The sequence below is a fragment of the Phodopus roborovskii genome, unplaced genomic scaffold, assembly GCF_943737965.1.
Source record: "Phodopus roborovskii unplaced genomic scaffold, PHOROB, whole genome shotgun sequence".
Classification (NCBI taxonomy): domain Eukaryota; kingdom Metazoa; phylum Chordata; class Mammalia; order Rodentia; family Cricetidae; genus Phodopus; species Phodopus roborovskii.
This window is the reverse complement of record NW_026126413.1, coordinates 5,689,658-5,713,994: the sequence shown is the minus strand read 5'-3', so window position 1 is coordinate 5,713,994 and position 24,337 is coordinate 5,689,658. Positions and strand designations below refer to the sequence as shown.

The 24,337-nt window shown below is 42.0% G+C and overlaps 1 protein-coding gene across 1 annotated transcript in view; it reads left to right on the top strand.

Moving 5' to 3' along the window:
- Window positions 1-24,337, top strand: part of Msh3 (mutS homolog 3) — a 134,074-nt gene that overhangs the window by 13,081 nt on the left and 96,656 nt on the right. The window contains exons 7-8 of the mRNA XM_051182952.1: window positions 1,044-1,187; window positions 4,435-4,601. Of these exons, the coding sequence (XP_051038909.1) occupies window positions 1,044-1,187; window positions 4,435-4,601 (311 nt within the window). The remainder of the gene's footprint in view (window positions 1-1,043; window positions 1,188-4,434; window positions 4,602-24,337) is intronic.

Below are 24,337 nucleotides of genomic sequence, written 5' to 3'. Positions count from 1 at the left end.
TTTTTTTTTTTTTTTTTTTTTTTTTTTCTTTTTTTAAAATTTAAATTAGAAACAAGCTTGATTTACATGTCAATCCCAGTTCTCTCTCCCTCCACTCTTCCCTTGCCCCCTAGCAACCTCCTATCTCATCCCCTTTCTGCTCCCCAGAGAGGGTGAGGCCTTCCATAGAGAGTCTGTCATATCATTTGGAACAGAGCCTAGGCTCTCCCCTGTTTATCTATGCTGAGAGAGTCTGCCTCTATGTGGAATGGGCTCCCAAAGTCCATTCCTATACTAGGGATAAATACTGATCCACTATCAGAGGCCCCATAGGTTGCCTAGGCTTCCTAACTGATACCCACATTCAGGGAGTCTGGGTCGGTCCTATGCTGGTTTCTCAGCTATCAGTCTGAGTCCACGAGCTCCCCTTGTTCATATCAGATGTTTCTGTGGGTTTCTCCAGCCTGGTCTTGACCCCTTTGGAGGAGCCCTGTTGTTCTAAGCTGATCAAACAGTAAGAACTTGGAATTCTGATTTTTTTTGAAACCTTTCCCCAAAACAGTCCCCTGCTCTGCTTTGCTTCAGTTGCCATCAAGTCTCTTACCTCTGGTAACCATGTGAGATGTGCCAGGATAACTTTGTCTAGAATCAGCTTTTACTCTTGAGAACTTTGATTAATGGGGTTCATTTTGTACATGCGTGTGCATATATACTCCTATATGTAAAAATGTTTCTGTTTATTTAAAATATGTCTAGAGTTTTAGGCACTTTAGAGATGGGGATTCACTTGTGACAGTTTGCTTTGCTTGGTAGAATTCATTATACGATTGCCGAGGAGTCACGTCTCAGCAAAGTGGGATCACGTTTGGACTTCCAGGGTTGTAGACACACCGCTAGGCCCTTTGCAAGGGAGAAGATAGAGTCGCCTGTTCTTGTGCCTCTCGTAGTTCAGGGAAGGGATGCTATTTAACTATGATCGTGATGGGAAGAGGGCTGCATAAGAAAAACAAACCTTTCTCAGTTCGTAGGGATTAAGCATGTGGTTTTCTTTAACATTATTACATGTGAATCCTCTAATCAGGCTGGATGATTCTGTAAATATTGATGAGGTAATGACAGATACTTCTACCAGCTATCTTCTGTGTATCTATGAAGAGAAAGAAAATATTAAGGACAAAAAGAAGGGGAACATTTCCATTGGTATTGTGGTAAGTTCTGTAAAGGTGAGGAATAAATGATAGGTGTTCGTGGTACCTCCTGTGAGTGGTCCTGAGTGGTGCATGATGGGTGTTTGTGGTACCTCCTGTGAGTGGTCCTGAGTGGTGCATGATGGGTGTTTGTGGTACCTCCTGTGAGTGGTCCTGAGTGGTGCATGATGGGTGTTTGTGGTACCTCCTGTGAGTGGTCCTGAGTGGTGCATGATGGGTGTTTGTGGTACCCTCCTGGTCCTGAGTGGTGCATGTTGGGTGTTTGTGGTACCTCCTGAGAGTGGTCCTGAGTGGTGCATGATGAGGATTCTGAAATGTGCTTTCAGATAGTTTGCTAGAAAAACCTTTTTTTCACAACATTACCCATCAAGTGACATGGTTTTTTTCTGGTTACTTGGCACTCTGTCTGCAAAGATCCAGATAGTTTTGGACCATATACTTCATTAAGAGTTGAAAATGGTGTCAATGACAGGCGTGCATGTGGGCAGGGAGCTGATGGCACCATAAAATACTACGCCAAGCAGGTGCATGGTTAACTGAGTTTCATCTTTGGTGTGCAATCTAACAGGAGTTACAATGGAAGTACCCTAATTAGATTTGGAGGAAAGGAGAGTTAAAGAGAAATGCAAGGTAGTTTACTTTATATATATAGTACAGTATAAATTAATATACTCTGTCTTCCAGATAAATGTGATTCAGGAGCTATAGTTTTACTGATTGTTCCTTCTGCCACTCATGAGCAAATTTATTCTCTTACAGATCTCCTTTGAGTGTGCCCCTCAGGACTATTAGACTCACTTATAATCATCACTCTTTTTCCTAATGTCTACAGTCATTGGCCAGCATTAACAGAAATTCCTCAAGCTCAAATGTCTTCAGTGTACCTTTTAATACATTATTCATTCTGCATAACTTTGCTACCTTGACATTTGCTTAGCTAGTAAGCCCCTCTCTCAGGGAGTTAGCAGTACTGTGTGTGTTGGGGAGGCTCAAATGAATTTTTCCCTCCCGAGAAGCACTTTTTATCTAGTCATAGACAGTTGGTCCCATCTACAAATAGTAAGGTTATTTGTTTTTCAGCTTTAGCATATGTAGTGTGCTATTGCATATTTACCTGGAGCTCAGACTAAAGAACAGAGTTGATAGCACATTCTAGCACACAGGCACTTGGGGCATTTAGAATAGCATCCTACCTCTGCCAAAGCTGACTGTAACAGATGAGCAGGGATATGAAAAGATGAACAGTGATCCATGACCCTAAGTGTTTTTTGGTTTTCGTCCTTGACCTCAGTGGTCGCTTTTTCTGGCTGATGGCACCCTGAGCTCTAGGCCAAGGCTGCACTTTTCACTAGGGTTCTGGAACCCTCCAGGTTTGCACAAGGCCACTTGGAGTGTGCTCCAGTCCCTCAGACTCAGTGTGGCCTGATGGAGCTCATTTCCCTCCACTCTTAGCGCTGGTTTTCCCTGGGTATCTCCCCTACTGGGATCTGTACCTTACACTTCCCAGTCACCATCTGGGTGCTGGTTGACAGCCCTGCTGTCAAGAACGGCTGGAAGCAAACCTTCCACCTTCATTTTGGCCATGCAGTTTTGTTTGGACTGTAGATTTCTTTTTGTTTGTTTGTTTTTCTAGACAAGGTTTCTCTGTATTGCTTTGGAGGCTGTCCTGGAACTAGCTCTGTAGACCAAGCTGGCCTTGAACTCAGAGTTCAGCTGCCTCTGCCTCCCGAGTGCTGGGATTAAAGGCATTCACCACCAACACCATGCTGGGCTGTAGATTTCTTAATGTCTCTTGGAGTAGTACTCAGTGCAGGTATCCATCAGATGAGGTTTTTGATTAAAGCAACTGAGACTTTGGCTGGCTGCTAACTGTGATCCTCTTATGTAAATGCTTGGTTTGTGGATTGGGACATGGACTTAAGTAGGTAAACCTAATGTAGCTGGTACCATAGCCGTAGACAGTAGAGGATACTTCTGGGCTGGACTTGAAGGCATTCTCTGGCTAGAGATGAAGGATTTAAAGACATTATGAAGTATTCAGTTATCTGCTGGGCCGTCTGGCTTTCCTGAGTTGACGTTTATGTATGTGCTGCGGATCTTTGATTGCACTGCTCTTTTGGATTTCATGTACTCATCCCTCTGTTGCTGGACACACGGGGGTCTCAGTAGTCTTTGGCTCTGTAAAGAATGTATCTATCATACCGAGTTCTCATGAGTGTATGCCTGGGGAGGAATTACTCCTCCCCAGGTATGTTCTCCGTCCCTCGACAGGGCCTGCATCTTGTAAGTGACTGTCAGTTGAGTGCATCAACAGTATAAGGATTTGCCATACTTCTGGCTTTTCATTAGTCCAAACTGTCAGTACCTGTTCATCTCTGAAGCATAAGTGTTTAGAGGGAGAGCAGGCTGAGGATCTGACTGCTCAGGTTTGAATCTCGGCTCCATCGGTTCATTGCTGGGAGGCCTTGGTGAAGTAACTTCATCGCCTTCTGCACCTCTTCCAAACCTTGGCCCCCTCAGGTTTTCCTCCTGAGGGCTGGGCTGTTCCTATGCTGGGCTGGCAGGTGATGGCTCTTTTACTGAATACTGGTTTGGTCTCACCGTTTGTTATGTCTGTTTTTTATTGAGTAAGAACGAGACGGTTACTTCTGTGCGATCAGGTGAGTCCACTGGCACTTTGTCATGGTACCTTGCTCTCTGTACTGGGCGAAGCTGCCAGAGCTTTCACATATTAGTCTGATTTAATCCTTGTAACAACCTGATGGAAGTTGATAAGGATTTCCATGTGTAGAAGAGGAAGCTGATGTCCAGCAGAGCTTAGTGAGTTGTCATAGCATTCTGTTAGGTACATCAGGTCCCAAGCTGTACTCAACATGTCTCCTGAGACTACCATTTAAGCCATTGCATGGTCTGTGTGTGTGTGTGTGTGTGCATGTGCACATGGCAAACAAGTGGAGGTCAGAGGACAACTTTGGGAGTACCTTCTCTCTTTTCACCGTGTGAACCCTGTGGAGCTCAAACTCAGGCCCTCAGGCTCAGTGCAAACGCTTTACCTGTGGCACCACCAGCTCAGCCTGTTTCAGATGCCTGTGGAGCTAACTTAGGTTAGAGTCTTAAAAGGTCGACTGATTCTCAGGTTAGCAACAGCACATGTGGGCGGGTGTCGCTACTAGAACGGTGCCTGGCATGTGTCAGCGCAGCTGGGACAGTGTGTGTTCTGTGCTATCGTGTTTATCTTTGCCTCCAGGGAGTGCAGCCTGCCACGGGCGAGGTTGTGTATGACTGCTTCCAGGACTCGGCTTCCAGACTGGAGCTGGAGACTCGCATATCGAGCCTGCAGCCCCTGGAACTGCTGCTTCCCTCACACATGTCGGAGCTGACGGAAATGCTCATCCACAGAGCCACTGCTGTCAGGTGAGTCATGGCCGTCCTCAAACTAGAGTTAGCTCCCAAGCCTGTACTTGTTCTTACAGAAATTACTTCCAGCAATTATATCCCAGTAATAGAGTTTTTAAAAGGAAAAAATGTATAGTGTTATAGATGACAGTCATTTTGAAGAGATTTGTCATTATTTGATGATATTGTTTGATGATTTATGCATACATTCTAGAGGTAATTTAGAACTTATTTCTTTAAATGGCTCCATAATTCCTGTCCTGCATGCTTCTCTTCAGGGTTGTGCCCAGTAGTTTTATTTACTAGGATTTTTCACAACACTCACTGTGAGGCAAGGTATGGGTATGTAGCAAGCAGAGGGCAAGACAGATGTGTGAGACCATACACATGCCTGGCTGGATTCTCAGGGCACGCGGTGTTAAGTACCCTCCAGGAAGGTGCCTTTGTGCAAGTGTGGCTGGAAAGGGCAGCGAGGCTGAGGCTTGGGCTGTGCAGGAGTGGAGAGGGCTGGCATGAAGGAGTGACTGGCAGGTTTACAGCTAGTGGGTTGACAAGTCAGTGAGAAAATCAAACTGATTTAAAGCGAGGACACATTTGTCTTTGTCTTTGGAGTGTTCTTTTTTTTTTTTTTTTTTTTTTTTTGGTCAAAGTAGCTTTTACAGTTTGTTTTTCTGGTGATAATCTCTAAATACTTTGTAACTAAGAGTTACAAAAAGAAAGAAAGAAAATATAAACCCAGTTCCACAAATACAGAAAGAACTGTACTTTGGTGTTTTGTGTGTGTGTGTGTGTGTGTGTGTGTATTTTTTTTATAGACTTGTGTTCATGTAGCAAATATAGTTTTGTACCCTCCCTTTTTTTTTTCTTTTCTTAAAATCCCATTTTCTTGTGGGAAGGTGCAGATGCAGAATTACTCGGAGTAGTGTGGTGAGGTGCCAGGAGTACATCAGCCAGTGTCAGCGTGCTCGGGCTCAGAGCCAGCCTCATTTCTCTCACCCTTCTCTCTCTGGTTTGCTTGTGTAGAATCAGATCTTAGCAAACATCATTTGTCTGCTGATATTTCTCTAAACACTTCACAGTCAAGATGCCGTATGACATCCGTTGTACAAGTGGATGAGATCTGTCCATTTGCCTTTTGTAGTATTTCCTGCTCTGCAGGTGTTGCAGTAACATCTACGGAGACTTTTGCATGCGTTTTAAATTCTCTCCCGAGGGTAGAATTTCTAAGTCAGAATTATACATTTATAATGATTTTGGATGCTGGCCCAAGGACTCTGGGAACTCCGGGTATTTACAATGACTGTTTAAATAAACTTTATTATATTATAGGTAGAGAATCCTGGACCAAATCCCTTTATTCTTAGTTTTCCTCTGTGTTTAAACTTGACCAGTTAAAAGTCAATCAGCCCATTCTTGAGGGGCACTGACCCTGAAGAACTAAGTGTGAATGCACCCTCAGAAACCTTTGAAGAGGTACTTCTAGATGTAAGCACATTTACAGTATCTGTGCCTTTGATTTTGTTCATTTTCTTCATAACTAAGTATATGTTTGATTAATTTAGATTAATCTGGAATTTAGTCATTTTAATCATCATGTTTTCCATTTTCCACTTTTTATAAAATTCAGTAAAGGCAAAAGTCAATAAAATGCCAAAACCTGTGCAGTAGCAGAAGATGCCAGAATGGGTTTATCTGGCAAGGAGCTTTACCTGATGGTGTTCCTTGGTGTTCACTTGTCCAGGGAGGTTTTGGAGCCTGAATTTGGCATGATGAGACATCATGGGGATTTAGGGATCTAATGATCTCAGGTCATTTTACTGTATTTCTCTGGTTAGCATTGCAAGTTTGTAATTCTGCCAGTACTTCCTGACCACCTGTAAGTGTTCATTCTTAGTGTATTTTCTTTTTGCACCTTGTGCTTATGAAGAGTTGAGAGTTAAACATCTATTTTTTATGAGTATCTGTAGCTAAGTATATGTCTATGGAGAAGGAGGTGGTGGATTTTCTGATGTCTTAGGCTCTTATAGTAGGTTTTTTTTGGAAATCAGTCTCTTCGCTTTAGTGGTTGGGTAAATGACTCAACTATCTTGTCTTCCTCTGTTCTATCTAAAAGACAGGGGTAATACGAGTAGTCACTGCAAGAGTTAGTTGTAAAGATAATTTGGATAGAGTGCCTGGTAAAGGGCCTGGCTAAGAATAAGTGGAAAATAATTGTCTGAGTTACTTTTGTGTTGGTATGTTCAAGGTACTTTATACAAGGAAGGGTTTGTTTGAGCTCATTGGTTCCAGAGGGTTGGAGTCCTTGATGGTAGGCAGAGGGAAAGCAGCAGGAGGCAGGAACATGGAGCTAAGGTCCCACACTCTGAACCACAAAGCACAAAACAGAGTGAACCAGAACCAAGGATTTTACCCATCAGTGCCCTCCCCCAGTGACACACCTCCTCCAGAAAGGCCTCACTTCCTGAGCCCCCCAAACAGCACCACCCAAGTAGTCAAAAGCTGGAGACCATTTTCTCTTTTAATATTGCCTCTCCCTACTTATTTTTGGCTTGTTGGGGCAGGGAGAGCTGCAGGATACATGTGTATACTATTCTCCTTTTTCAGTCAGGTTCTCCTGTGGCCCAGGCTAGCCTCCCTCCCTGGGTATCTGAGGATTGCCCTGGACTCCTGACCCTCCTGCCTCCTCTCCTGGATGCTGGGGTTGCCGCTGCAGCACATCTGGCTCTCAGTCTCTTCTGAAATGTCTGTTAGAGTCCATTGTCCCTTCTTATTGTTGTCTTTTTACCTCTGTTAGGGTATGATTTCCCTATCATTGTTACATTTCTTTTGTTGGTTTTGACCCTTGTTTTTTTGTTTTTCAAAATAATAATAAAAAAAATCTTATGACTCCTTTAAAACATTTAAAACTTATATTTTGAAGCTGGGTGTTGGTGGTGCAAGCCATTAATCCCAGCACTCAGGAGTCAGAGGCAGGCGGATTTCTGTGAGTTCAAGGCCAGCCTGGTCTACAGAGCAAGTTCCAGCACAGGCTCCAAAGCAATACAGAGAAACTCTGTCTTGAAAAGCCAAGAAAAAAGAGAAGAAAAAAACAAAAATAAAAACAAAACCAAAAAAGCCTCTTATATTTTGATTCAGGGCAGAGGAAAAGGCTCAGTGGGTAAAATGACTGCTGTTGCATATGCTTGTACATGAGGATCTTGGTTCAGCTCTTGAGCACCCACGTGGGAAGCTGTGTGTGGGAAGGATGATCCTAACAGACCCTAACAGAGCCCCTCATGCTACATGTGTGTACACGGGAACCCCAGAGAGACAGGGCTGGACTGGTGGGGCTTGGCTTGTCAAGCGCCTGGCAGGAAAGTAAACTCATTTTAGAAAACACCTGAATTGACTATTTCTACTTGCTTTTAGTAGTCTAAGTCCCTGGCGTCTGGTGACATTCTGTTCTTTTCATTCTTCAGAAGATCTTTTCCTGCTTTGAAAGCACTTTACCTTTACTTTCATCCATGCCCCCAAATTATTTTTTTCTTAATTTTATTTGTAGTGTTCAATTTTTTTTTTTCCTTATTTCACTGCATGAGGTGAATTCCTACCCTCATTTTTAAATTAGAGATAGTGGCTCCATGTTAATGTCTACAAAGTTCATGAGCCTTTACTGAGTTGATTTTGAAAGACCTTCACGCTCCCACTCAGGAAAGGTGACACCCCAAATCACTCACGAGAAGCGGTCTCGATGCAAATAATAGCATGAGGGATTTTTATTCCAAGTGCACTGGGGTCCACAGTCATACACCACGCAGGGGTAGAGGACTGAGGACCTCGAGGGCAGAATTGAGACAGCTTTTATAGGATTTACATCAAAGCTAACAAGGCCAGTTTCAAAGCTAGCCTGTTACTTTCACTAGGCCTAAAAGCAAGGTCATGGGCCAGTTTAAAACTTGGGTGGTTGATAAGGTTTCCTAGGTTACAGAGATTTCATAGTTTTTACAAGGCAGGATTGTTTAGCGCACCTGCAAGGTTAGGGGGTTTTCTTTCTCTAGGACCAGCGGGCTCAGTGGCCTTGCCCTTAAGATAATGGGAGCAGGGAGAATGTACTCTCCTGTCAGGGAGTTATCTATATCTATTGGCAGAAGCACTTGCTCTTTCTAGTTTTCCCTTCTTGCCATGAATCCCATCTCTTTTAGTTATTAATTTTCTTTGTAGACAGGATGACCCATAACAATTCCAAGACTGTTGTTGAGAATAACAACATTCCTCAGAAACTAGGTGGTTATGAATAATAATAATAAAAATTTCCAGAAACCAGTCATCATGACCAACCTATTTCATGTGTTTTCTTTTTCCTGAGCTTTGCATGTAGCTAGGGTGATTTTTAAATCCATGCTGGTGGCTATTTTTAAATTTCTAACTTTTAGTGGTCATTAGAGAGTTAGGCTGTATTTTCATCCTTTCAATATTAACTCCTGTGATGGGCACTTTGTTTACTCCTAGCCATCCGTGCCACCCAGGCAAGTGTAAAAGAAAGAGACTTAGCAGGGAACATAGGTTTGAAGAGCGGTTTACCAGGCTTCTGTTCCTAGTTTGCTCTCAGGCAACAGTTAACATCGAGTTTTATTGTGAATTTGATGGTGCCACCTGTCAGTCTCTCTATACCCCTATCTTATTCTGCACAACTGGAAGATGAAAGCCCTTGTTTTTGGTCAGATACTGGTGGGCATTTTATTAACATTGAAGACATTCTGTATTAATACTATGTGAGAAAATGCAAAACTCAGTTGGAATTACAGAAGATTCTAATGTAGTAGTTTTCAAAACAGTTTTTAAAAATTTTAACTTTTTATTCTTAACTTTAACCACAAGAGGTCTCCAAAGGCTTTTTTTTATTTTATTTTAATGAGCTAAGTGGTTTTTTTTTTTTTTTTTCGATTATGAAGTCCTTCCTATTTATTTCTTGTGCTAGTTGTATTTATTTTCTATCATTTTTGTATTCAGAACAAATATTAGGCAAAGGTGGTAGTTAGCTGAGCCAGACACTCCTGAGTGGTGACAATAGCGACAAACTATTTTCCTCAGGTTTTTGTCTTCATATAGAATGTGTTTGTCATATGGGATCAGTCATAAGAGCCATTATCTTCTGTTTGTTGTCAAAATGTATAGAGAGAACCAAATAACAGTGGTTTTGACATTGCTTTAGTTTAGAGATCTTTATGTTTATAGAACATAGTTTATAGTTGAAAGAAAGGCTATGGAAAGTACCACATTAAATTATTAATAGTTGTTACTAATATTTACCAGTTTTCACATTGAGTTTTGAGGCAGAAGACCGAACATCATCTGTACTCATTTAAACAAACTAATTTTTGAGGTGATTGTTGTATCCTGAAGACTTATATCCCTCAAATGGCATTTTCAGTGACAGATTTTGAAATAACCATCACAGCGTTTCAATTTAGTCTTCTGTTAATTTATGTGTTACAGGCTGCTCAAGACTTTGGACTGTTGTACTTTGATTATCAAGATTGTCATAGAAAATGTTTAATAGTGTTAGTGTCAGAATGAAGTTAGTTTTGAGTCTGTATAAAGTAGGTTTCTGTTACGGTTAAAGTCAAATTTCACCCTGATGTCATTGTTCCAGTTTGACATTAACTAAAAACACCAAACCAAGCTGGATGTGCACACCTTTAATTCCAGAACTCAGGAGGGGAGGCAGGTGGATGCCTTGTCTATAGAACAGCTTCTAGGGCAGCCAGGTCTACACAGACAAACCCTGGGCAGGAGGTTTTTTGAAGGATAATAGGGAAAAAGCCAATTTTTTTCTCATTAAACTGTTCATTAATAATATGTTTAATAATAATATGATGTTTAATAATAATATGAAGTTGTCACATGTTTGATAGTTTCAGGTTAGTGATTGTATTGTCCTAAGTTGAATAAGTTCAGTTCCTTGGACTTAGATGAGGCCATTTCAACATAATTTCTAGGTATTAGGAGCTGAGTAAAGAAGGGATGCCAAACCAAGTGGGGGGATATCAAACCAAGTGGGGGTACTGTATCAAGAAGGGGATGCCATATGAATCTGAGTGGATTATGCAAACGAATGGCTGAGCACCTGAGTGTGATGGGAGGTGAGGCTGGGCATAGTGGAGACAGGATGGACAAAATTTATGTCAGGCCCAGGCTAGCTGAGAGGTCAGCTGTGTGAGTGGAGCGTGGCCTCGCATAGCCCTCCTGTCAGAGAGTCTCAGTGCCAGGGAAGGAGGCGGCAGTGCCCCACCCAGGAGGGAGGGACTTTATTTTCATATTTCTCAAGTTTGGCCTGCTGATTCCTGTTTGGCTGTTTTTTTTTGTTTTTGTTTTTTTTTTTGTGTGTGTGTGTATGTGTGTGTGTGTGTGTGTCAGAATGTGTTCTTCTACATTTTAAGTAGCTATTAAAAGATAACAGAGGCAATATATTTGTTTTTCACGTGAAAGAAGTGTCCCTTTAAAAAGGAAAATGAGACACTCTGGAGGCAGAGTCAGAGGCAGGTGGATCTCTGACTTCAGGACAGCCTGGTTTACAGAGCAAGGTCCAGGACATCTAGGGCTACACAGAGAAACCCTGTCTTGAAAAACCAAAATCCAAAAAAAAAAAAAAAAAAAGAAAAAAAGAAAAAAGAAAAGGGAAAATGGTTTTGTTTATCTTCTCAATTAGATTTATATTACTATTATAATACATGACTACATGACTTAAATATCTAAACCTAAAACTTAGTGCTTTATTCATTTTTGTAACAAGAAAGTCAAGAGTTGAGAACACAGACAGGTGCATGTATGAAACCGATGGAGTATGAACAGACAGTCGTCTGATGTTTGGGAAGATACTCTGCTTAAGATGAACTTTCCAGGCTGGAGAGATGGCTTAACCGCTAAAGGCCAGGCTCACAACCAAAAATATGAAATGAACTTTCCTGTTTAAGTGGGGACGTCTAGATACCATTTTTTCCTTAATTAACTCCTCCCCCTATCTGAAATTCCAGTTTTAGATTCACAGCAAATGAAGGAGGAGGCAGTAGTTCTCTTTGAGCCTACCTCATTATCCATATTCTCCGAAGCAAGACTAGGTTCCTTTCTGTTCAGCATTGCTGTACTTTAATGTAAAGACTCACTTCTTTTCAACCTTCTTTCTGCTTTTAAATATTTATTTCATTTTATTTTGTGTGTTTTGCCTATGTGTGCGTATGCCCACCACCTGCATGTCTGGTACCCACGGTGCTCAGAAGTGGGTGGATCCTCTGGAACTAAAGTTATGTATTATTGTGGGATATTTTGATCATACTCTGACACTATGAAACTGACAGTAAAGTTGACCTTTAATCAGGGGGTAGAGTTACAGATTTCCTGACCAAAATTAACCAGAGTTTTGTCTGGCTCAGGTTAGGATAGAGAGACACGGAAAGGAATAGGGAGGGGCTTGGAAAGACTCCAGGACTTCTTTGATCTGGGAAGTATGGAAAGAAAGGCAGGGTCAGCTGATCGTTTTCTCCAGTGTTCTGTGAATCTTATTAGGTTTTACACCATTATCTGAATCTCAGGTTTTACTTACTAATAAAACAATAAAGGTAATTGCTTCAATGCATGGTGAAGAATGATCATGTGGGTGCTGGGAACTGGGTCCAGGCCCTCTTCAGGAGCAATGAGTGCCTTACCTTACCACTGAGCCTTCTCCCTGGTGCCTCACAGGAGCTTGAGTGTCACAGGAGTACCGTGATCACATCTTCACTGTGCATCTCCCCCTCCAACTCCTCTTTTCTCCCCATATTTGTGTTCTTTTCACTCATTGTTATGATCGTTCAGCTTTCTTTCCTCTCTTCTTCCAGCCTCTGGTAGCAGCAATGGTCAGCTCAGGTTTTGTCATCTGCATTGTGTGCTGTTCAGATTGGCTCCTGTCTGCTCTTTCCACTTCACTGATGGCTTCCTCTGTCTTCTCCAGGCGCTGATCCATCACTCAGCATCCTACTTTGATTCTTGTATTTTTCACTTCTGAATTTTTTTGTTTGGTTTCCTGTTATGTCTTTAATTTCCATGCAGAAACTTTCTTACCTTGGCCTTTTATCTTTCTCTTTGTTTCAGGCCTATGTATAATTACTGGTAAAACATTAATTAATAACCGTGACTACTGTATGCTAGCCAGGGGTTACAGAAAAATCTATGTTCCAGCTTCCACCCACCCTAGGACTGACTGAGAGGAGGGCCGACTGCAGGCTCGTCAGGCTGGAGAAGCTCCATGCCCTTTGCTGGGGTGCTCAGAGGAGTAAGAAACCGAGATGTTATGTGTGAGTGTGTCTGTGTGTGGGCCACATGTGCCATAGTGCACCTCTGAGGACCGGAAGACAACTACCATGTGCATGCTGGGGATCGAACTCAGGTCATCAGGTTTGGTGGCAAGTTCCTTTGCCTGTTGAACCGTCTTGCTGGCTCTTAAACCATTAATAACCCTCCTCCCCGCCCCAGATCTCTGTGTTTTTGTCCATTCCATACATATGTACAGCACTGTGATCATTGTCATCCTGTTATTCCCCCTCATCCCACTCACCCTCCTGTGACCCCTCCTTCCTCCCAGCCAGGCTCTCTCCCACTTCAGAATGTCTTTATTTTACACAAGTCCTTTGTCCATAGCCACTTCTGCTGTGAGTTCATGACATGGCCTTGACACCTGCCAACAGCTCTGACATCACTGCTGTCCTGGTGTTGGTGTCTGTCAGGTTTTTGTTGTTTAAATTTGATTTGCCATCTTCCTGTTTCTTGGTCTATCGGTGAGTTTGGGTGGCAACTTGTGGTTTTCCTTACCGTGATGTGAGAATCTAGATCTTATTTAGACTGTCTTAGGAGCTTTCTGACTTGAGTGGTGTGCCAGGTGGAGATCCACAGGAACGTTCCCTCTGCAGCTGCTGGGGGATGGTGTGTGAGTTCCAGTCCCTCATAAAGTCTCTGTCATACAGGATGAGGGGCCTCATCACCAGTGAGAGTGATGTACAGGCCGCCAGTGTGCTCTCTGTTGCATGATGGGGACTGAGGGCTTGCTGGGGATGAGCATCTCAGTTTCTTACTCCTCTGAGCACCCCAGCAAGGGATATGGAGCTTTTCCAGCCCGATGAGACTGCAGCCTCTTAAGTCCACCCTAGGGTGGCTGGAGATTGGAACATAGGTTTTTCTGTAGCTCTTGGTTAGAGTATTGTAGATATTATCTGGAAGTTTCCATCTTTTCAAGCTGTTTTCCCCTGGGTCATTCTCTAGGGAGAGGAGTCAGTGTCCTTTGCTCGTTTGTTTGTTTGTTTGGTCTATGCTTGCTGGACCTTCTGAAATACTGCCTTCTCCTCCACTAAACCTGGTTGTGTGTTGTGAGGAATAAACGAGAGGGCTCACCACTGTGTCTGCTCAGCTTTGTGCCCTAGCTGATCTGTTTCCTCCCTGCCTTTGTCTCTGTGTAATGTGCAGGGAGTTGGTCTTTTCAGGAGGAATGGAGGAAAGTACTCTCACATGATCATTCCTTCCCCATGCAGACCAAGATGGAAAGGATTGTTCTGTATCGCTTTATTTCCTTGGGGTACTTTACTCCAATTAAATTAGAGTGTATGATTATATTGCAGATATTTACTGCAGTAAAGTTGAGTTTTGTAGGTGTGCGGACCTGATTAAAAGCCTCCGAAATGTTTTTGTAGTTCAAATTGTAAGACTTCTTAAAGCACAATCAGCAGAAGTAGCCTCATCTCATTCTCCGTGAGTTCACAGTAGGGGTCTACAGAAAGTGGTGGGAAGGTTTTTACCAGCCCTCCTTCAAGTGACCAGTAGGTGATTAGGCTCCATCACCTTTATCCTTTCTTGTTGCACACACAAATACCGAGTGTCAGTTAAAGTATCAGAAGGAACCTCAGTAGCAACTGGCTCTGGAGCCCAGAAAGGGGGTTGTCCCTCCTCCCTCCCTCCCTTCCTTCTTTCCTTTCTTTCTTTCTTTTTTTTGCACTGAGGACTTGACTGGGGGCCTTCCATGTACTGGACATTGGGCCACATGTTTAGTCCTCAAATGATCATCAGTGTTCCCAAGGCCTATCAAAGTAGCATATATAGGTGAATGGTTAAATACGTTACACTTTTGAATAAACAGAATGATTGTCATCTGCTTTTATCTTTTAAGAGAAGTAGTTTGGGCCTTATAAACATAGAAGCGATACTGTCAGATAAGCTGAGCATCATGTATCTGACTCTTAGTATAGATTGTCCTCAAGCTCACCATTGCTTTCTAGAGGAGTGTGTTGATTTCCTATCATTTTAAAAATTATTTCTATTTAAATTTAAAAAAATGTGACTTTAAATGGGTTTAAACATCCTGGCATTCCTTTGGATAGTCCCTTGAAGGAACCATTAATGGGAGTAACTATAAGTGTGCTATGTAGCAGAAATAAGTCTCTCACACAGTGGGAAAATGCTGGCTTCTAGGAAAACATTGAAAGAGGAAATGTTCCTAAACTCCTGGTCTTCCTCCCTCTGACAAGTCCAGATAATGGGCATGGACCTCAAGCTCAGGAAATGTTCATAATATTAAAGAAAATCTATTTATATAGCTTTTTTTTTTTTTTTAAATTACATTACTCTTTAGCTCTGTATGTTGGTATATGTCTATTATCCTAATACTCTGGATGCTGAGACAGGAGGGTTGCATGTTGGAGCCAGCCTGACTATGCAGCAAGACACGGTCTCAAATTACATATTGTATAGTACATGCTGTATGTCATACATATTCCTTCCCTGCTTGGAACTGCTGTTGTCTTGTCAATAGTTTTCTTGTTACTGATTCTTTCTGTACGTCTCCTTGGCACCTTAGTGGGTGAGTGTGCTTACCTTATATAGAGCGAAGATTCATGTTTTAAAATAGGATGAACGTGAGGGTGATATTAACTGTGAGAGGGTTTGGTAAAGGGCTTAGTTAAGTAATGAGTCTCTTTCCTTGAGCTCTTCGAGAGTGTAATGACTTGAAAAGAATACGTGGGTTGAACCTGCAGTAAGTTTACTATTGTTAGTGCTGAACAAGAAGCAGCAGCATCTGATGTTTTGGGAATGAACTTGGCCTTAGGGGTGGCCAGGGAAGCCCCAGGCAGGGCTGTAAGAGCAGACATTTCAGAAGTAATTGTGTGATGAGGCATTTGTTTCACTAATTTGACTTTGATGATTGTAAATAACCTGTTCATATGGGGTCAAGAGTTTAATTATTATAAAGTCTCCTCATTAACTAAATAATTTGTTCCTCAGAGGCCTGTACTATAAAAATTTAATATCCTAGTCCTGTCTTCTCCCTCATATTACAAAGAGTTTTATTTCTATCTAATCTGTGAAAACATTAAAACTATTTTATGTGTTTGGATGTTTTGCTAGCATGTGTGCTTGCATACTGTGTGTGCACATAGTGTCTGTGGAGGCTGGAAGAGGACACTGGATCCCCTGGAACCAGGCTACACAGTGTGAACCACCATATAGGTTCTAGGAATTGAACCTGGGTCCTCTGGAAGAAGTTAGTACTCTTAACCATTGAGCAATCTCTCCAGTCCCTGCAAAAACATTTTTTAGAAGCTAGTTAGGATTCAGTAGTAGACCTTTTAAATTGTCTATGATTAATTATTATCTTCAAAGGTAAACCCTATAACAAGTGTCAAAAGAGCTTTTATTGTTTCTGGTGGAGGCAAGGAGACAGTGTGCATTGCAGGGTGTGGCTGATGGAGAAAAGGGAAGACAGGTGATGAAGGCAAAGACTAATCACTGCCGAGTTTCATACCCATTATTTGTGGGTTGATAACACAAAAGCCTCCGAAGCAAATTCTACCTTCATTTTACAACAGGGAGAGGCACCATCGAGTTAAAAACCAGACTAAGGGCTGGAGAGATGGCTCAGCGGTTAAGAGCACTGGCTGTTCTTCCAAAGGACCCAGCCAGGTTCAGTTCCCAGCACCCACATGGCAGCTCACAGCTGTCTGTAATTCCAACCCCTGGGGATCCTACATCCTCACACAGACATACATGAAGGCAAGACATTAATGCACATGAAATAAAAAAACAAACGGAAGCAAACTGAACCAAAACAAGCAATACTGAACAACAGCAGGAGCCCTACCATCTTCTGAAGCCACAGGGTCTCTAGAGAGTGAGACTAGTTACTTAGTGTCTCTGTGATGTCTGTCCATCTACCCTCTACTTACTCCAGTGTGGTGTGACCTACTGATCATAAGAGACAAAATTCCCTTATAACTGAACTCACCACAACCTCCTCCTGACCTTATGGTGTCTTTAATTGTATTTCCATTCACTGTCTGTTCCAGCGAAACTTCTTTACTTTCTGCCTGCAGTTGGAGCTTGCTTCAGAGCCAGACTTAACCTCCTGTCTCTTCAGTGGCCCCCTCCTGACAATCCCCCTGCTGAAGGGAGAGTTCCTTATTATTTCCCTGATTACTCTGGGATTATCCTCTTATCTCTTGTTTCAGGCAGCAAATTCTTTCTGTCCCTACCTTCTTTTTGTGAGTTTTTTTTTTTTTCTCCTCTCTTTTCTCTCTTTCTAGCTCAAATTTTTATCTCCAGAACCATAAAAGTCTATTAGGTGCAGTTATGTTTTTTTTTTTTTTTTTTTTTTTTTTCTTTCTTCTCTAAGTACCTCCCTTCTCTAAGAAAAAAGCCTTCCTGGTATTGTCACTAGATCGATCAGTCATCTGTCTTCCTACCTTCTGACTCGTAATCTGGCTTAAATACACAGTATTTAAGGCTGAGGATAGACTCTGTCTTTTGTGTAAGAGCCCCCCTTTTATGCCAGAAGTCTATAGTGATCTGTGGTAAGTTTTCAGAACTGTTCCTTGATATCACCGTGAACTCTGTTTGAGCTGCCAGCTCGGATCCACTTTTCTTAGCCAGGCAGAGCTGTGCTTTGTGCCTCATGGGTGTGGACAGAGACCCTGTCATGCCATGCAGGTGCTCTAGGTTGCCTCAGCATCTCATGTAAATGCTGTTTGAAAAAAGAATGCAGAGAGTGGGCCTCCATGCTGTCGCTGGACATGCTGGGCCATGCCACATTCCAGAGTTAGTCCTTCCCTGGAGGTAAGAAAGACCGTAACTATCACCTGGTATCTTTAAAATGCTTTGTCTTTGGCTTTTTACTCTGCATTTGGTGCATTTAGCGACTCTTCGTGAGGTAACTGATGTAATTGGTAGGACTGATTGAGCCTGTTATCAGTATGTTTGTTCTATAACTGGACATGCTGAAGGCGCACTGCATATCTGTGAGTACACCACAATCCCAAACACAAGCACTTCTTAGTGCCCAGAATCTGCAAGTATTTAGGGCAAATGGCAGGGGGGAAGTGTTTGTAGATGGGTTAAGGTTGTAAACAGGCTGTTCTTGTCTTAGAAGTAAGTAACTCTTTAGGTGGTCTAATTAATTACTGAGAATGGAGGAGGGGCATGGAAGAGGTCAGGATAATGCATCTCTCCCACTGACAACTGCTGTTGAAGATGGAGAAAGAAACTAAGTCAGGGGATGCCATTGCACCTTGGAGCTGGAGGAACAGGAAGCAGACGTTCCAGGAACTGAGAAATGAACACAAGGGTTGGCCTTAGAAACTGCTCCTGGAATTCTGACGTTGGGAACTGTTGTGTAGGACATGTGTGTTGTCTGAAGCCACTGAATTCATGGTGGCTTGCTGTTACATAGTCAGAAAGCTGTATACTCTCAGGAGTATGAGGTAGCCAGTGTGAGCTGCTTCAAGCCCTAGCCTAGGAAAGTCACACACCAGTGTCAGTGGGTGGTATACACTTTATCTTAATGTCAGCCCCAGCTGTAAAGAATTTGGTAATTGTTTACTGAAATTAAACCAGACCATTGTTGTCTTTCTTGGGGCTGTCTGAGGTAGGGTTTCTATTGCTGTGAAGAGAGACCATGGCCATGCAACTCTTATAGAGGAAACATTTAATTGGGGTGGCTCACTTACAGTTTCAGAGGTTCAGTCCATTATTATCATGGTGGGGAGCATGGCAGCGTGCAGGCCAACGTGATCCTGGAAGAGCAGCTGAGAGCCCTGTGATGCTGAGCAAAGCTTAAGTGAAAGACATCTCAGGACCCGCCCCACACTGGCATACTTCCTCCAACAAGGCCACACCTACTAATAGCAAAACCACACCTCCTAATCGTGCCTCTACTTATGAACTTATGGGGGGGGGGCAATTACATTCAAACCACCACATTCACTCCTTGGCGTCCAAAAGCTTATATTAATATCATAATGCAAAATGCATTTAGTTCAACTTCAGGTGTCTCTGCCGTCTATTACCGTCTCAACAATATTTAAAAGTCCAAAGTCTCTTCTGAGAATCATGCATTCTCTTAACTGTAATCCCTACAAAATAAAAATCAACAAACGTCACATACTTACAATATATAATGGCATGTGATACACATTACCATTACAAATGTGGGGAAAGGAGAAGAGTAAGGAAATACTGGAACGAAGCAAGCTTGGAAACCAGGCAGGCACACTCCAAACTCTGCATCTCCATGTCTGATGTAAAAATGCTGTTCAGTCTCCAACTCTGTCCAGCTTTGTTGACTGTAAACAAACTTCTTTCTCTTGGTCTGGTTCCATTCCCTGATAGCAGCTTTGCTGGGCGGGTATCCCACGACTCTGTCATCTCTAACATTTTGGGGTCTGCAAGGCACTCCAGGCTTCACCTTCACAGCTTCACGGATAGCCTCTTTAGGCCTCCATTCAGGGACACCCCTGACACTTGCCTAACCTCAGTGGTTTTCCTTAGTCACAGAGGCAAATTCCATATAACCTGTTTCTACTATCCTTATCTGTAAAACCAGAACATCGTGGTGGAAGCTGCCAAGTTCTGGGATAGAACATGGCCCCTCATTCAATTACATCTTCACCAGCTTTCTGTCCTTAACTGCCTAAGCTTGGTTGTCCTGAAACTTGCTCTGTAGACCAGGCTGGCCTCAGACTCAGAGATCCATCAGCCTCTGCCCCCTGAGTGCTGGGGTTAAAGGCATGCACCTCCACACCTGGCTCTAAGCTTTTCTTTAGTTCGTTTTCATAAGTTGGAAAATTAGCTGGGTGGGATCTTGCCCTGAGGTCACCATTCCGTTTATTCCATTTCTTAATCCATTTATTTCCTTGAACACAGGATTTAGCTATATTCTATTTCCTGGTGCTCTTCTCGAAATTTACATTTTATCATTTACCCTGCTCAGTTAATTTTCATTAGTGTTACTACTGATAACCACACCACAGAGTCTATTTTAGGCCCTGCCAATGAAATTAATTAAAAATGCTTCATTTTAGCCTCAAACTCTTTAGACAAGAGCAAAAAGCAGCCACATTCTTCACCAATATACAACAAGAATAATCTTTAGCCCACATACTTTATAAAATTCTTCTCTGAATCCTGTTGAGATATTCCCCCCTTCACCCCAACTTCATCTAATTACACTCAGCACCCTTGTCTTCCATGCTCCTAATAATCTGGCCCATTAAGCAATGCTTAAAGCATTTCACTGCTTTCCTAACCCAATGTTCCAAAGTCCAATTCCTCCAAACACAAACATGGTCAGGCCCATCACAGCAAGACTCCTCTCCCAGTGCCAACTTTTCTCGTAGGGTTTCTGTGGTTGAGTAGAGACAGCATGACCACAGCAACTCCTATAAAGGAAAACATTTAATTGGGTTGGCTTGCTTACAGTTTCAGGGGTTCAGTCCATGATCATCATGGCAGGGAGCTTGGCAGCATTCAAGCAGACATGGTGCTGGAGAAGTAGCTGGGAGTCCTATATCTTGCAGGCAGTCTGTGACACTGAATAAAACTTAAGCAAAAACACCTTAAAGCCCGCCCCAGTGGCACACTTCCTCCAACAAAGCCACACCTCTGAATAGTGTCACTGCCTATGAACTTATGGGGGCCAGTTACATTCAAACTACCATGGGGGCCCAGTTTCTTTTGCCTCATTTTTAATACGGTTGAAATAAGAGATGATTTTCCTTCCCCCACAAAGTGTTAGCCTCAGGAGTAGAAGTGTAGCTCAGTGATAGAGTCGGCCTAGGAAAGAAAGCTTAGTACAAGCAGTAGAGTTGACCCATTTGCTAGACACATGGAGGAAGACCTTGATAGGGTATTTCGAATTTAATTTGATTTAGTGCTTCTACATATTTTGTTTAGATTTGTGTTTCACTGTGTGTGTGTGTGTGTGTGTTTGTGTGTGTCTGTGTGCACACAGATGCATGTGGGTACTTATAGAGGCTAGAGGAGTGTCAGATCCCTTGTATCTGGAGTTACAGGTTTAGGTGCTGGGAATCAAAGCCTGGTCCTCAGCAAGAGCAGCAAGTTATTAACTGCTGAGTCATGTCTCCACCCCTCAGTTCAGTTTAAATAATAATTTATGCAAAAAGACTGAAATGATCCTTTTGAATGTGATTTTCAAGCCCACTGCTTGCATAAATTACCATATACCTGAGGCCAGGCACACTTTCCTGAGTCTACACCAGACCAAGCTGGATTCTGCACATGCTGCCACTTACATTGAGGGACAGGCGATTGAGTCTGGAGCTGCAGCAAATCGCTGTGCCTGTTCAAACCCTAGTGTCCTCACTCATTAGCTATGAATTTTCACTTCTGTGAAGCCCAGTCCTTTTTCAAAAACAAGTGGCTACTTTGGTTTCTGAATCATCTTATTCCATAAGGTAACAGGGAGCATAAATCAGCTATGGTAGGTAGTAGTATTGGCAGTCTGGAAACTGGTGGCTACCATAAGCTACATCCTGGCTACCTTGATAAGGTTGTGATGTGTAAGCCTGTGTAGTAGATGTTGACCCTTCTAGTGGCCGTGCTAGCTGATGGGATTGCTACAACACAGTGGAGCTGGCTAGGTGTCTGAGCAACACAACTCCACTGTTTTATATGTCTGGAGGATGCAAGTCCCAAGTCAGTGTGGCAGCACTGTCACTTCTCCTGGGCCTTGAAGGAAGGGCCTATTCTTGGTTGTCTCTTTAGTTGTAGACAGTCTACATCTTCTGTGTCTCCATGTCATCTTCTGTGTTGTGTTGTATATAGACTTTTGACCGTGTTTTACATACTGCAGTAGGGCCTGCTCTAATGACCTCAGTGTAACTTGGCTACCTGTGTAAAGACCCTGTCTCAGGTCCGATTACATTGTTAAGGTAGGACGTACAGAATTTCCACATAGGAGTTCATGGTTACAGTTAGCCTGTAACCCGTGCATGCATATGTGTACATATATTATTGTATAATTGTTCTACGAATACAAGATAAACTGTTAACTTTTTTTTTGAATTTGCTCTTGGGTTAATATCAGAGTTAGGGCTTCTGGAGGAAAACATTGGTTTAGAGAGGTGTTTTAGGCTGCTTAAAATAGCCTAAATGTGTTTGTTACTCAACTTCTGAACTCAAGGTCTATAGTCTGAGTAAAATGGCTGTGTCCTGTTTTGCTGAGAAAATGCCTTTAACTTTTGAGATGATTTTTTTAACTGAGAATATTTCATAAAATGGAGTTTTTAGAATTTTATTTTTCTTTTTCTTAGAGTCTAGCATAGTAACATGCATGGCTTTGTGGTTTTAAAAACTGAACATATTTTAGACCTCAGGAGGAACACTTTTTTATGTATAAATTTTTAATGTGTTATATATATTTATAAATTCTTGCTAATGTTTAAAATAGCTCAAAATGTGTAGATGTGAAATGTACTTATTTAAATGTACACACACACACAATTACACGAATGTATACACATACTTTTTTTTTTTTTTTTTTTTTTGAGGCAGGGTCTCTAAAAACTGTGGCTCTGATCATCTTGGAACTCACTATGTAGACCAGGCTGGCCTCAGACTCACAGAGATCCACCTGCCTCTGTCTCCATAGTGCTGCGATTAGAGGCATGAGACTCCTAGCTTGGAATGTACATTTTGAAGTTCAGCATTTTTGTTTCAAAGTGAAGGATATGAGTTTTTCTGGGTAATACTGGAATCAGATTCTTACCCAGACGGGTTTGGAGTATTCATTTGCATGGAAATTTAGTTATGCGAGTTTTAGACTTAAAGATAACGTCTTTAGCTTTAAATTAAATACAGCAGTTTCAAAAGTTTTATTTTTAATCAGCTTTAATCAGATGTGATTTAAATGGAATAAGCCTTGCACAGTTTGAATTTGTGTCAATCAAAGTCCATATAACCATCTTTCCAATTAAGCTCCTTACTTCCCCCTTTCCCAGAGTTCCCTCTGCCTCTTTGTAATTATTTTCCCTTGGTCTCCAACTTTCGCTCCAAAGAACTACTGCTCTGACTGTAGTAATTAGAGGACAGGTCAGGCCATTTCAGTGATACAAATGAAACCACTACAATGTGTTCTCTTTGGTGTGTCTCCTTTATTTCCTTGGCATAATGAAATGTCTCTTTGTTGCTGAGTTCATTCCCTTTTGTGTTGTGTGACTATATCAAGGTTTATTGATCTTTACTTGCCGATTCTTGGGTCACTTCCAGCTTTTGGCTATTTTCACTAAAGCTGTTAAGAATGTTCCCATATTGTTAGTCTTCTCAGACACACTTGTTTTCGGTGAAGACCGGGAGTGGGCTTGCTAGCTTAGGTATGTAAGTATATATCCAACCGTGTGGGAAACAATGAAAATATTTTTCAGAGTGATTCTACAGTTTTGCTTCTGTGCTACCGGTGTGTGAGAACTTTGTTCTTTTCATCTGTTGCCACCGCTGATCTTTTCATGCTGAGCCATCATAATGAGCAAATTGTGATTTCACATTTGGGTTTTAACTTGCTTCTCTGTTTCATGTATTTATTGGGTGGTCATTCATGTGTCTTCTCTGCCCATTTTAACTCTTGGATTGTTGTGTTGAGCTATAGGAGTTGTTCTGAGTAAAACTTTTAACTTTCCCTCTCCCCCCCCCCCCCCCACACACAGAGTGATATTTCCTCCAACCTTTTGGTTAACTTTTTAGTATTCTCCTGAACTCAAAAGAATAAAAGGTTTGAATATCAAACCTAAGGTTTCCTCTTTAGTGATTAGTGGCTTTTGTGTCTTACATGTTCTGCCTATTCTGGAAGCAAGAGAATTTTTATATTTTCTTCTTCTAGAGGTTTATTTAGTTTAAGCTTATAGTTATTGGTCTATTAGATGTTTTATTTTGATGGTCTTAGCTGGAGTTAAGGTTCCCTTTTCTCCTTACATGTTTGTGCTGTTTCTATGCTGTATGTAGAGAAAATGGGTTACATAATTCAGTTATAGGTACCAAGGTTTTATTTTGAATTTGCCTTTGACAAGTGAGCTAGGATTTTATATTCCTGTAGTAGACATTGTAGATTTTGACTTTTTAGGATATCAGTTTAAAGAATTTAGAGGGTTTTTTTTGTTTGTTTTGTTTGTTTCATATTCAAATTTAAATGCTCAGATGGGAACTCTAGAAACTTACAATGCCAGCTTCTCCCTCATGTGCACTGCTGGGGATGAATATAAAATAGACTCTGTGTGTGTGTGTGTGTGTGTGTGTGTGTGTGTGTGTGTGTGTGTACTGATGGAATTTACGGAATACTGGGAAACCACATATATAATATATGAGTACAATCTTAGGTCATCAGCTTTAGATTTAATGACTTTTATTACTTTGTCTTAGGGCTCTTTGTGGTCACAGTTCAGGAGACACTGTCCACCATACCTGAGCAAACATGG